This window comes from Boleophthalmus pectinirostris, unplaced genomic scaffold, assembly GCF_026225935.1.
Source record: "Boleophthalmus pectinirostris isolate CB_2022bp ecotype Guang Dong unplaced genomic scaffold, ASM2622593v1 HiC_scaffold_20, whole genome shotgun sequence".
In the NCBI taxonomy this organism is placed as follows: Eukaryota; Metazoa; Chordata; class Actinopteri; order Gobiiformes; family Gobiidae; genus Boleophthalmus; species Boleophthalmus pectinirostris.
The window spans coordinates 2,481,827-2,497,201 of NW_026571153.1; the positions used below are offsets into that span (position 1 = coordinate 2,481,827).

General features: G+C 39.7%; 1 protein-coding gene across 1 annotated transcript in view; it reads right to left on the minus strand.

Annotated features, from left to right (window-relative positions):
* Positions 1-15,375, minus strand: part of nectin4a (nectin cell adhesion molecule 4a) — a 102,612-nt gene that overhangs the window by 18,154 nt on the left and 69,083 nt on the right. The window contains exons 7-9 of the mRNA XM_055156695.1: positions 14,901-15,060; positions 6,704-6,779; positions 3,374-3,436 (exon numbers count right to left, since the gene is read on the minus strand). Coding sequence (XP_055012670.1) covers positions 3,374-3,436; positions 6,704-6,779; positions 14,901-15,060 — 299 coding nt within the window. The remainder of the gene's footprint in view (positions 1-3,373; positions 3,437-6,703; positions 6,780-14,900; positions 15,061-15,375) is intronic.

Below are 15,375 nucleotides of genomic sequence, written 5' to 3' on the forward strand. Positions count from 1 at the left end.
AAACATTCCACTCTGTCACCTGATCTTCCAGCTGTGCCAGTAGGTCCTGGGACAGACGGACACTCAGTGGGTGCAGTTCTGCCTGGAAAATCTTGGAGACGATCTCATAGACGAGCTTATTGCAGTCGTCTCTACTCCACAGCACGGGCTTTTGTGAGGTAGGAGTCTTGGGCACATCTGGAGTGGACAATTTATCCGCTCTCCCTACGGGCACCACACGCTCCAGAGGAGCCTGAGAAGGCTCAATATAGAGCGGCACTGCCCGGAGGCTTTCGTCGCTCAGGCTCCTCTCCTCCTCTCCACTGATCTTCACGGCCTCTGCTGTGGCCTCTTGGACGCTGAGGCTGGAGTTGAGAGAGAGACTTTTAGAGGCAGAGGCTGGACTGGAGGTTTTCATAAAGCTTCCAGAGCTGCTCACACGGCTCAGTCTGGGTGTGAGAGGGTCAGCTCTGGGCTGCTCCTCTTCACTCTCCGCTACATCAGAGGAGTCCTGCTGCTCAGAGAAGATGCAAGGGGCACATCGCCTCAGTGTCCGTGTGGGCTTCCTGCACCGACTGCTGGGCTGGGCTTTCTCCTCTGTGCTCTGCTGCATAACTTCAGGGGTCTGTGGTGTGGATCTGAGCCTCTCAGTGTTGCTGGAGGCTCTCTGCTCCATGGTGTCCATCTCCTTTGTGGTGAATGTGTCGATGGTGGAGGCCGTTTGGAGGCTCTCGCTCAGGCTAATCTCAGTAACTTGCTCCTGGGTCTCGGTTGGTGTACAGGGCGTGTTAGCTGTAAAACAGCCACCACAGCCCCGTCCCACCCTGTCTCTAAAAGAGCGCAACATCTGTCTGGCGTGTCGGACCAGATCCTTCATGCGCTCTTTTGTCGGTCTATATAAAGTCTCCTTCGGGACCACGAGGCGCCTGTTCTGCACTTGGCTGTGGCTCAGTGCAGAGTTGATGTTACTTGTCACCTCTGCAATCAGCCCTTGGCAGACAGTGTTCACAGACTGGTGCGATTCACCCAGCACTGCCTGGAAACTTTCAGTGAGGCTGACCTGAACAGCTTTTTCGACTGCTTGCTCAGTCACCAGCAGGGGGTGCTCTCGCACACGTCCATCTACCACTATGCTCCTGAAGGCCTCCAGGATGAGGTTGGAGAGGGTAGTGATCACCTCCAGGAACATCTGTGCCAGGACCTCCCTGGACTCACGCTGTCCCACGTCTGCAGCTCTGTCCCAGTAGTTGGTCACCAGGGACTGCACCTGTTCTATGGGGATGGACGGGATGAGGTCGTTCAGAGGAGAGTGGACTGCTGCATTAACGTCAGACTCAGCAGACCTCTGCTCCTCTGGGCTGGATCTATTCTTCTCCATCGTAGTATCGTAGTCTAAAAAAGTGTTTCAGTGAACTCGGCTGGAAACTCGATAAATATGTTTTTGACACAACCTTACACACTCTGTTTGCTTTGAGTCAAAGTGTTCAGTGAAATCACAAAGCTTTGAGCTTTGAAATTGAACTTTAAAATTGAGCTTTGAAATTGAGCTTTGAAATTGAACTTTGAAATTGAGCTTTGAAATTGAGCTTTGAAATTGAGCTTTGAAATTGAGCTTTGAAATTGAGCTTTGAAATTGAACTTTGAAATTGAGCTTTGAAATTGAGCTTTGAAATTGAGCTTTGAAATTGAAATTGAGCTTTGAAATTGAACTTTGAAATTGAGCTTTGAAATTGAGCTTTGAAATTGAGCTTTGAAATTGAGCTTTGTAGATTCTAGAATGTGATGATGTCATCATTCCTGTTGATCACATTTCATTTTGTCATGAAGTGAAACAAACAATAAACAACGAAGTGTAGCCAACGATAATTTCGCTGTGGTGTCATGTGACCTGTGGTGACTGTTTGTCACATGACACCACAGATCACATGACATCACAGGTCACATGACACGGGTCATGTGACACCCCGGGGAAGTGTAGCCAGCATTGTTTCTGTGTTTGTTTGAATGTTTCTTTGTTTATTGTTTGTTTGGTTGGGGCTGTGCTCTATGTACTAGTTTAAAACAATGTTTCTTTTGTTCTCTGTACATCGGCCGTCCTCTTATAGCTCCAACAAACACTGGGGATTCAGTTTGTGTGCGCTTCCTATCGGCTCCATTTGCATGATATTGGCTTCTTGAAAAACTGCACCAAAGCCACAGCACTGCTCCAACAACAGCAGGTCGTCCAACCTCGAGGTCCCAGAGGCAAGTGAAGAAGAGTCACACAGGGCTGGATCCCTCATGGAGGAGGTTACAGGTTACAGCATTTGGCCCATGAGATTATATCAAATCTGTATCAGAGCTGCCCACCGGCTACAGACAGACTACAGAGACATGATTTATTTAAAATGTTGTTATTATTTTATATTTTGTTTGTTCTGGATTCAATGTTTAAGCAAAACTATTATTAAACATTTATTTTAATAAGAAAATGTTGTTGACATTTTTCAATAAATATTTAGTTTGGCCCACGACTTAGTCCCAGTTTTTAATTTTGGCCTCTGCAAATTTGAGTTTGACACCCCTAATGTAGATGTTTAAATTTTATGCCAGATTATGGAATATTATCAGCAAATCCATGCAAACACGTAGGAGAAGGCCCTCTTATGAGTCAGGTTTATGGAGATGCAAGCCCACTCACAGTAAGACACGTGTGTTTCTGTGTTAGTGCCACAAAACCAACAAAAACAACTTGCTTTATTATATAGTATTTCTTTGGCTAGAAAGTTACATACTATGGCTTTGACTAGACTGCAAAAAGTAATATTTAGTTAAGTTAAAATGACTTAAATTAAGAACTTTTGACTTTATTTGAGTCGATTCAACTTGACAAGTCAAATGATCAAAGTGTATTTTCCTTAATTCAAGCAACATTTCATTTTGTTTCACATTTTAAGTACAAAAAGTCTTATAATTTTGCAGATATTTTTTTCTTGTCAAGTGAAATTTACTCAAGTCATGATAAAACTTTATTAATTCAAGTCATCTTAACTTGACTGGATTTTATTTTTTGCACTGTAATGCCAAGTGCTGAAATGACTTTGAATGGATCGATCATCTGTATAAAAATTTTAATAGGATAAAAACAAAATAAATAAATAAATAAATAATAATAATAACTAAATTAAATAAATAAATCAAATAAATAATCTAAATAAATAAATAAAATTAAATAAAAAATAATTATAGCTTTGTAAAAAACTGCACTATTAGACAAAAATAAAAATGGATGCACTACATTGAGACTGGGGCATGCAGCTCAGAGGGCGGCTCAGAACTTGGCTGATTGGCATGCAGACAGTAAAGCCTCTCTCCCCGGCCCCGGGCCCACATGCACAGTTACATAGAGACTGACCCCGAGGGACGACAGGCTGGTCCTCAGGGTGCCCTCCACCCGCAGCGGGATGTTCTCCTCCGTCTGTAAGCACAAGAGCAGCCGCCACATCAGCAACACAGAACATCAACAAAACAGAACATCAACAACACAGAACATCAACAAAACAGAACATCAACAAAACAGAACATCAACAACACAGAACATCAACAAAACAGAACATCAACAAAACACAGAACATCAACAACACAGAACATCAACAAAAAACAGAACATCAACAACACAGAACATCAACAAAACAGAAATCAGCAACAACAGAACATCAACAAACACAGAACATCAACAACACAGAACATCAACAAAACAGAACATCAACAACACAGAACATCAACAACACAGAACATCAACAACACAGAACATCAACAAAACAGAACATCAACAAAACAGAACATCAACAAAACAGAACATCAACAAAACAGAACATCAACAAAACAGAACATCAACAAAACAGAACATCAACAAAACAGAACATCAACAACACAGAACATCAGCAACACAGAACATCAACAACACAGAACATCAACAAAACAGAACATCAACAACACAGAACATCAACAAACAGAACATCAACAAAACAGAACATCAACAACACAGAACATCAACAAAACAGAACATCAACAACAACAACACAGAACATCAAACAGAAACAGAACATCAAACAAACACAGAACATCAACAACAACAGAACATCAACAAACAAAAACAGAACATCAACAAAACAGAACATCACAACACAGAACATCAACAACAACACAGAACATCAAACAAAACAGAACATCAACAAAACAGAACATCAACAATACAGAACATCAACAAAACAGAACATCAGCAACACAGAACATCAACAACACAGAACATCAACAACACAGAACATCAACAAAACAGAACATCAACAAAACAGAACATCAACAACACAGAACATCAACAAAACAGAACATCAACAAAACAGAACATCAACAACACAGAACATCAACAACACAGAACATCAACAAAACAGAACATCACAACAACACAGAACATCAAACAACACAGAACATCAACAACACAGAACATCAACAAACAGAACATTCAAACAAACAGAACATCAACAACACAGAACATCAACAAAACAGAACATCAACAACACAGAAACAACACAGAACATCAACATAACACAGAACATCAACAACACAGAACATCAACAACACAGAACATCAACAAAACAAAACATCAACAACAAAACAGAACATCAACAAAACAACACAGAACATCAAACAAAACAGAACATCACAAAACAGAACATCAACAACACAGAACATCACAACACAGAACATCACAACACAGAACATCAACAAAACAGAACATCACAAACAAGAACATCAACAAAACAGAACATCAACAACACAGAACATAACAACAAAAACAGAAATCAACAAAAGAACATCAACAAACACAGAACATCACAACACAGAACATCAAAACAGAACACACAACACAGAACATCAACAAAACAGAACATCACAACAGAAACAACAGAACATCAGAACCAACACAACAAACAGAACATCAACAAAACAGAACATCAACAACAGAAACACAGCAACACAGAACATCAACAAAACAGAACATCAACAACACAGAACATCAGCAACACAGAACATCAACAAAACAGAACATCAACAACACAGAACATCAACAACACAGAACACAACAACAAAACAGAACATCAACAACACAGAACACACAACACAGAACATCAACAAAACAGAACATCAAACAGAACATCAACAAAACAGAACATCACAACACAGAACATCAGCAACACAGAACATCAACACAGAACACACAAACAGAACATCAACAAAACAGAACATCAACAACACAGAACATCAACAAAACAGAACATCAACAACACAGAACATCAACAAAACAGAACATCAACAACACAGAACATCAACAAAACAGAACATCAACAAAACAGAACATCAACAACACAGAACATCAACAAAACAGAACATCAACAAAACAGAACATCAGCAAAACAGAACATCAACAACACAGAACATCAACAACACAGAACATCAACAAAACAGAACATCAACAAAACAGAACATCAACAAAACAGAACATCAACAAAACAGAACATCAACAAAACAGAACATCAACAAAACAGAACATCAACAAAACAGAACATCAACAAAACAGAACATCAACAAAACAGAACATCAACAAAACAGAACATCAACAAAAACTGTGCTCTTCATCAGGCTTCGTCTGTATGTCACGTCTGTCAGATCGGCTCAAGAACCAAATTTTCTTGCATATGGATCCGGTCAAGCAGAAGTAAACAACAAGGCCAAAAATTCAAGTTAATGCATCTGATATAAAAATGTATTGAACAGATACATATGTACTCTAGTTTATGAAACTGTTGACCTTTTTTCTGTACCATTTTTGGTTCTAAAGTTCCATATGTTTTAAACAGACCATGTATGAAACATGGAACAAAAATTATTTCCCAAATTTCAAAGACCCAAAAATCATGTAAATAAATGGATGTATTTCATCATATCTTGTGTTATTCCATCTTTGAACTGTTGATGAAGGGACATGATTTAAAAAAAAATATATTTTAAAATGATAAAAATTAGCTTGGAAGGACTGACATATTTTATAGAAACAGTTTCTTTTCATTTTGAAGTAATATTAAAGTTTTCAGAAGAAAAAAGCGACAAATTATGTAAAATCCTGCACCTTCTACTTGTTTGTACAATTTTCCCTCCGTTACCATGACCTTTCTTAATAAAAAAATCTCGTTACTCAAAAAGTAAAAGTACCTAATCTTGTACCATATGGTAGAAAACTATATGAAGCAAATATTCAAACCAGTTTGTTAAGGATATGTAAGTGAGAACCAAGAGTTATCACTGTTTGGATTTATTGCCCAAAAAGTGCTGCATATTTCATTCCCTCCGTTACCGACATGAGTTTTTTAATTTTTTGTCTTGAACTTGAAAGAATCTCACAGGTTTAACTTGACCCTGTTGGAGTGTAACTCTTTCCTACATTCTGATACTTTACTTATTTCAATAGTTCCTCTAGTTTCTGAATAAGAGACATTTGAATGTCAAAAATCTGCCTGTTTCCCTCCGTTACCGCTTGACCGAACCCTTATTTATTTATTTAATGAGACATTTGAGAGATGTTTTGTACCAGGTTGTCGTCCCTGTCGTCCCTGGGCAGTTTTTAATCCGATCGGTTGTGTTTAAGTGAATAATCCGTTAAATTCGTTTTGGTGTTTGTGAGACGTACCGCTCCTCGGGCGTCTGTGCTGACCGAGTTCATCCTCCTGATCGAGGCCTGACGAGAGAGAGTGCTGATCTCCTGCCTGTCACAAAACACACACACACACACACACGTAAGATGAAAATACACAAAAATAAATAATAATGAAATTCAAGGTCCTGTGTTACCATTCCGTGACTTTTTCATGAGCTAAAGTGGATTTTCCATGACTTTACGGCTCCTACATGTGCAGAATTGATCAGACTTTTAGGTTTAAATCTGAAATATTAACTCTTTCCACTCACTTTATGGTTTGGGATTATAGTTTTTAAACATTCTAAATCCTGTCAGTGCGTTTATTGTCGTCTCTTTTAAACAAAAGATGCAGAAGTTCACAAATAATCAGAAACACTCTAATGAGAACGCTGTGAAAGAGAGACTAAAATTGCATGACTTTTCCAAAACTTTCAGTGAATTTACAAAAATCCATGATGTTTTCAGGCTTGGACAATGACAATTTCAATTTCCATGACTTTCCAGGATTTCCATGACCGTGGGAACCCTGTTTAAGTCTTGTTTTAATGTTGTTTCCTCGTCAAAAACAGAGCTGGAGTTGTGTTTTGTTGAGTAACTTTTTATCATTAGTCTGTTTACATCTCCAAAACTCAAAATGTTCCACCTTGTGATGTCACAGTTTTTAGACCTGGTTTAGTCCTGGTTCAGTTCTGTTTTATCCTGTTTTAGTCCTGGTTTCTGGTTAGTCCTGGTTTAGTCCTGGTCCTGGTTCAGTTCTGTTTTAGTCCTGGTTAGTTCTGTTTTAGTCCTGGTTTAGTTTCTGTTTAGTCCTGTTTAGTCCTGGTTAGTAGTCCTGTTGTTTTAGTCCTGGTTTAGTCCTGGTTTCAGTCCTGGTTCAGTTCTGGTTTAGTCCTGTTTTAAGTCCTGGTTTAGTCCTGGTTCAGTCCTGGTTTAGTTTAGTCCTGGTTAGTTAGTCCTGTTTAGTCCTGGTTTAGTCCTGGTTTCTGTTTTAGTCCTGGTTTAGTCCTGGTTTCAGTCCTGGTTTAAGTCCTGGTTTAGTCCTGGTTTAGTTCAGTCCTGGTTTAGTCCTGGTTTAGTCCTGGTTTAGTCCTGGTTTAGTCCTGGTTTTAGTCCTGTTTTAGTCCTGGTTCAGTTTGTATGCGGCGCAAAAATCCGGCATTTCAGTTTAAGTCACGGAAACTGAAAAAAAAACTGAAAAAAACAAATCTTTCATTTTGGTTTTGGAGACAAATAACGAATTTTCTTTTTCTTATTTTCGTTTTTATTTTGAAAAACGAACAAACGACACACGGATTGTGAAGACCGAACGATTTGCAAAAAGCATCGAATTGCAATGTTTCCAACAAGACTTTGACTTTTCTGATTGGTTGGTAGTTTATAAATTCTGGTTTATAAGTTTATAATTGGATTTTGTGGTTGGACTCGGGCAGAAGTTGTGACATGTGTCCTGGTAATTCCATAAGTATGTTGCAACCATAAAGTAAACAAGCACCGAAACGTGTTTATTACACAACAGCTCCGACGAGACGCACAAAAACACACGACACCTTTACTCTGTCAACGACGTGTGAACAAAACTCATCTGGACGTGTTTTGTCTTGGTGGTTAATTTGACTAATATTTCTACACGAGTCATTGACAGACACTAAACCAGGTCTAAACCAGGTCTAAACCAGGTCTAAACCAGGTCTAAACCAGGTCTAAACCAGGACTAAACCAGGACTAAACCAGGTCTAAACCAGGTCTAAACCAGGACTAAACCAGGACTAAACCAGGTCTAAACCCAGGTCTAAACCAGGACTAAACCAGGTCTAAACCAGGACTAAACCAGGTCTAAACCAGGTCTAAACCAGGTCTAAAACCAGGTCTAAACCAGGTCTAAACCAGGACTAAACCAGGTCTAAACCAGGCTAAACCAGGTCTAAACCAGGACTAAACCAGGTCTAAACCACTAAACAGGTCTAAACCAGGACTAAACCAGGACTAAACCAGGTCTAAAACCAGGTTCTAAACCAGGACTAAACCAGGTCTAAACCAGGTCTAAACCAGGTCTAAACCAGGACTAAACCAGGTCTAAACCAGGACTAAACCAGGTCTAAACCAGGTCTAAAACCAGGTCTAAACAGGTCTAAACCAGGTCTAAACTAAACCAGGTCTAAACCAGGTCTAAAACCAGGTCTAAAACCAGGTCTAAACCAGGTCTAAACCAGGTCTAAACCAGGACTAAAACCAGGTCTAAACCTAAAAGGTCTAAACCAGGTTCTAAAACCAGGACTAAAACCAGGTCTAAACCAGGTCTAAACCAGGTCTCTAAACCAGGTCTAAACCAGGTCTAAACCAGGTCTAAACCAGGTCTAAACCAGGACTAAACCAGGTCTAAACCAGGACTAAAAACCAGGTCTAAACCAGGTCTAAAACCAGGACTAAACCAGGTCTAAACCACCAGGTCTAAAACCAGGTCTAACCCAGGACTAAACAGGTCTAAACCAGGACTAAACCAGGACTAAACCAGGTCTAAACCAGGACTAAACCAGGTCTAAACCAGGTCTAAACCAGGTCTAAACCAGGTCTAAACCAGGTCTAAACCAGGTCTAAACCAGGTCTAAACCAGGTCTAAACCAGGTCTAAACCAGGTCTGTCAGAAACATCTTCCTTGTGAATCGCGTGGTCGTTTTGTCTGGAGTTTTCCGTGTCATCGCGACTTCCTGTCACTTTTTTTTCCCACAAACCGTCACGTCTTCAGTCGTGTGAAACGATGACAAATATTTACCACGAGAATTTGATAAACATGAAAACACGACAGATGAGAGTTAAAGGTCTCAGATGACACCGTTTGATGATCTGTTCTAATGTCATTTCCTCTTTTACACCTGGTTTAGTCCTGGTTTAGACCTGGTTTAGTCCTGGTTTAGTCCTGGTTTTAGACCTGGTTTAGACCTGTTTAGTTTTAGACCTGGTTTAGTCCTGGTTTAGACCAGTCTGGTTTAGACCTGGTTTAGACTGGTTTAGACCCTGGTTTAGACCTGGTTTTAGACCTGGTTAGACCTGGTTTAGTTTGGTTTAGTCCTGGTTTAGTTCCTGGTTTAGACCTGGTTTTAGACCTGGTTTTAGACCTGGTTTAGACCTGGTTTAGACCTGGTTTAGACCTGGTTTAGTTGGTTCCTAGTTTACTGGTTTCTGGTTTAGACCTGGTTTTAGACCTGGTTTAGACCTGGTTTAGTCCTGGTTTAGTCCTGGTTTAGACTGGTTTAGTCTGGTTTAGACCTGGTTTAGTCCTGGTTTTAGTCCTGGTTTAGTCCTGGTTTAGTCCTGGTTTAGTCCTGGTTTAGACCTGGTTTAGTCCTGGTTTAGAGTCCTGGTTTAGAGTCCTGGTTTTAGTCCTGGTTTAGTCCTGGTTTAGACCTGGTTTATCCTGGTTTAGTCCTGTTAGTCCTGGTTAGTCCTGGTTTAGTCCTGGTTTAGTCCTTTAGTCCTGGTTTAGTCCTGGGTTTAGTCCTGGTTTAGTCCTGGTTCAGTCCTGGTTTAGTCCTGGTTTAGTCCTGGTTTAGTCCTGGTTTTAGACCTGGTTCAGTCCTGGTTTAGTCTGGTTTAGTCCTGGTCAGTTTCCTGGTTTAGTCCTGGTTTAGTCCTGGTTTAGTCCTGGTTTAGTCCTGGTTTAGACCTGGTTCAGTCCTGTTTAGACCTGGTTTTTAGTCCTGGTTCAGTCCTGGTTTAGTCCTGGTTTAGTCCTGGTTTAAGTCCTGGTTTAGTCCTGGTTTAGTCCTGGTTCAGTCCTGGTTCAGTCCTGGTTTAGTCCTGGTTTAGACCTGGGTTAGTCCTGGTTTAGTCCTGGTTTAGACCTGGTTTAGTCCTGGTTAGTCCTGGTTTAGTCCTGGTTAGTCCTGGTTTAGTCCTGGTTTAGTCCTGCTGGTTTAGTCCTTTAGTCCTGGTTTAGTCCTGGTTTAGTCCTGGTTTAGTCCTGGTTTTAGTCCTGGTTTAGTCCGGCACTGCAGTTTAAGTCACGGAAACGGGAAACTGAAAAAAAAGCGAATCGTTTTTGGAGACAAATAATGATTAAAAATTGTTGTTTTTTCATTTTCTTATTTTTGGTTTTATTTTGAAAAACAAACAAACGAATGACACACGGATTATGAAGACGAAAAGCGTCAGATTGCAATTTTTCCAACCAGAATTTGACTCGATTCGATTCAAAAACAAGAATCTAAACTATGAGCTCAACAGTTTTTACGCAGGATCATTTGTCGAGGAAATGACGATATTTAAAAAAAAAACAAAAAAAGAACTGCAGCCTTTGCGGTTTGTTAATGGCTCAAACTGAGAATGAGTTCAGATGATGATCCACTCTGCAGCGCTCGCACAAATATAAAAACACTGAGGTCATTTCAGAAGTGTCACTCGCATTTCCTCTAAACCCACTTATCTGATTCTGAGTATTTATGAGTATTTCTGCGTCGCCATGACAACAGAGCGCAGAATGTTTAGATAAATAAACATTCAGACTGCAGCTTGAAGTGACCCAAATCAGATTTTTTGGCCCCTATGTTCCTGTATTGGTCTGGGCGATATGGATCAAAAAATATATCTCGATATATTTTGCTATATCTCGATATACGATATATATATATATACATCTCCATATATGTTCAAGAAAAAATAACCCCTAAAACTGAAAACTGCAAAAACAAATCTGCCAAATTCCACAAGGTCTTTTTTTTTTAATTGAAGTGTAAGAGGTCAGCAGTTCATACAGGAACATTTAAGATTACAAAAAAAATTACATAAATATAATTTAACTGTAAATAAAGTAAACATATTTTCTTCTTTTCATCATAATAACAACTCAACACAAGTCATCTTTTGTATTAACTCTGTTATCCAAACCAGAACAGAACCATGAGCTCATTTAGCAGAAGAAACAGGATGTTCCTTATTTCAACAGATCCATGTTATTATCCAGCGTCAGGATCTGAGGTTTAATCCCACAATCCACTGCAGATCAAACCCAACGTTTAAAACACTGTTGTACAAGTGACACTGCAGCAGATTATTAATTAAAATATCTGCATAAATAAACTTTACATGACTAAACTTTACAATATATAAGCATAAGGACTGTAGAGCCACATCAGCCTGTTTGAGATAATAATGTGTTTAATGCAGTTGTTGCGCACGTGTGTTTTACATTTTACAGAAACGAAACTTAAGCTCATGGCTCATTTGCATAAACAGCTCTTCTCACGCAGCTCAACTCGTTCAGCTTCTTTCGGGCTAAAGGACGCGACTCAGTGGAACATGAAGATGTGCTGCTGGTGGTTTTGTCTGTAAATGATGAAAAGGTTCGTGGTGCTTGAAGCTTTTCACTGGCACCAACTTGGGCGTTCAGACGACAGTGGGAGAGAAGGAGACATGAGCGACACAAATCAGGGAGGTGGAGGCGACGAGAAAGAAGATAAACAAGTGAAGCGGCGAAATCAAATTTAATCTAGCATTATATCGATATATACGATATGTCAATTCATATCGAGTTTAAAAACTATCTCGATATATTTAAAATATCGATATATCGCCCACCCATATTCCTGTATCTGATCTTTTTAATGTTCATCTGAACGACACAGATCAGATTTTTTCAATGTGACCCAGGAACTTGGATATGTGCTCCTGAAACTGAGTACATATCTGATCTTTAACATGTGACTTCAGTCTGAACGGCCAAAGTGCATTCATCCACAATACGTGTTCGTTCGTTCATTCGTTTTTCAATATAAAACCAAAAATAGAAACGAAAAAACAACAGTTTTCTTTCATTATTTGTCTCCAAAACCAAAATTAAAAACAGATAATGTCATTTTTTCAGTTTTTCAATTTTGTGTTTAAATGAAAATGGGAAAAAACGGATAATATTTTTTTTTGTTTACGTGACTCAGTGACTGTGATGCCGGAATTTTGCACCGCGTAGGAACCAGGACTGATCAGGTCCGAAACAGAGCGGGACCAGAGCGGAACTGAGACCAGTGGTCCGAGCGGTTCTGTGTCATCATCTGCGCGCTGGTTTCCGGGGAAAGTGAGAATGTTCTTGTGGACTACAGGTCCGGACGGGCTGCTCCAGTCTCCACGCTCAAGAACCACGGCTGGTTCTGAGGTGGAGCAAAACATCCGACTGACGCTTTCACACCAACGAAAACGAACCGAACTAAGAGCTTTTGGTTCAAATGGACCAGTCGGGACCAGACCAGGACCAGACGGGATCAGCCGGGACCAGAGCGGGCCTCCGGTCAGTCTGTATGCAGTGCAAAAAGTTCGGTTCGCAGTCATGAAGTCACGTAACGGGAAACGGTTGTTATCAATTTTTTCCATTCTTTCATTTAAACACAAAATCGAAAACTGAAAAAACTAATCATTATCTGTTTTTTTCATTTTGGTTTTGGAGACAAATAATGAAGAAAACTGTTGTTTTTTCGTTTTTCTATTTTTGGTTTTATATAGAAAACAAATGAATGAACGATACACAGATTATCACCTACACGTTTCAAAAGCCACAAATATCGCTGAGTAGGTGAAATTGATAATGAACTCTGTGTGACTGAAGTGAAGCACATCCACTCCAGCTACGTCTCCACATCCTAAACACCACGACCAAAAACCTCGTCCTTCTTTGTTCAAGTTGTTCATGTTCTGGCTCCGGTACGAGAGGAACTTTAAAATCTCCAGGTGCTCGATGCTGCGTCCATGTTTGGACAACTTCTGTAAACACAGAGACGCTCGCTGCGGTTGACGTCGGGTGTCTCCAGTGTCACATGTGGGACACTTTTAAAGTTCACACTGGAGTCACACACAAGTCACATTTAACTGGAAATGTGAACGACCTCGAAAAAACATTGGATTTCACAAAAAAATGGAATTGAGAGTTAAGTCCTGCAGTTGAACGTAGACTTAGTCTGCGTTCAGACTGCAGCCTGAAGTGACCCAAATCCGTTTTTTTGGCTTCTATGTTCCTGTATCTGATCTTTTATTGACAGTCTGAACCACACAGATCTGATTTTTCAAATGTGACCCAGGACACTTAGGCTACAATTTTGGGCAGGAAATTAATTCCTTCCTCACAAAAATCTCACGCGGACAAAACTGGCAAAATAAATTCTATAAGTTACAGTTTTTTACAGTTTTTATCCGATCTCCTGGCGTCTACTTTGTCGACCTCGTGGGCACGATTCCTGCCGCCTCGTCCCCGGCCTTTCCTCGCCTCTTTGCCACAACTTTCCTCTTACGAAATAAAAAAAATGGAAGCAGTTTTTAGAAGTTTTGGTAATATTACTTCAGTTTGGCAAGTGGGAGGAAGCAGCTACGATCACTGAGTGTGTTTACCTGCACATCAGTGTCCCGGTTATGATTGGGTTTTTGAGTATCCCGGTTTCTAGTTTCCCGAATAAGACAGTATCCCAGTTATGAGAAACCGCGATACTGTCTCGGTACACTATCTCGGTGCGATATTTTCACGATATACATCTCACGGTACGATATTTATTGCGATATTTTGTGGAAGCTGCGAACAAAACTGTTAAAATTCTTCTTTTTCCTCTAAAAATGCCTCGACAAGACTTAATCCAAAGAACTAAGAGTTAAAAGTGTTAGAACTGTTATTTCTTCTTGTCGTCTGCACTGAAATGGAGCAAAGGATCATGGTCTATGTAGTTCCCTCTGTCTTTTTTTTTATCTATTTCTGCACCAAAACTCTCAATTTAATCAAAGAGACTTGTAATTCGATATATTGTGATGGTCCACGATATTATTGTGAGAACTTTGACGATACGACATCACCATATTTCGGTTATTGTGATTGAAACAAATAAACGCCCCGGATATTATTTATTTTTATTTTACAGTAACTTGAAAACTACCGCTTCATTTTGAGCATTTTGAGTTTTGGAAGATGTGGACGGGAGATGTTGTTGGCGATAATAACTCTGACAAAATCTAGAAAAACTGAAAAAATGTCCCGGTTTTCTTCATCTACATGTCCTTGTTTTCTTTTGTTTTTCCTTTTTTATAAATTGCCTATTAATTTGTGTGTTATAATTTGTCTAATTTGATAAAAAAGACGTCATTGTAGTGTTCCTCTAAACCTTCTTATCTGACTCTGAGCGTTTATGCGTCGGGCGTGTTAAGCGGGAGCGTGACGCGTACGTACTTCTTCTCGGTGAGTTCCCTCTTGAGCTTCTGGTTGCTGCGTTTGTGGTGGCAGGTCACGCTGATGATGACGACGAGCATGAGGAGAAGAAGACCGCCGGCCGCCGCCCCCACCACGATCATCAGGAAGTTCTCCATGGGCCAGTCCTGCTTCTGCGCCTCTGTACAAAAACAAGAAAAAGAGGACAACATGAGACCTTAAAAGCGGACACATCGTGCAAAATTTACCATGTTCTAGATGTTTTTTACCCTCTAGGATTCGGGTCCTTGTACCATTCTTTCTTTTGAATTTCTTTTTCTAAATTTTTTTATTTTTTTTAATTTATAATTTGTCAAGTTTGAGGGATTGGATACCCAGAACATCCACAACAAGACAGACTGAACTAAACACGCATACAAAAAATAATAACAATAATAATAACAAATAATAACAAATAATAATAATAAAATAATAATAATAAAAAAAATAATAATAA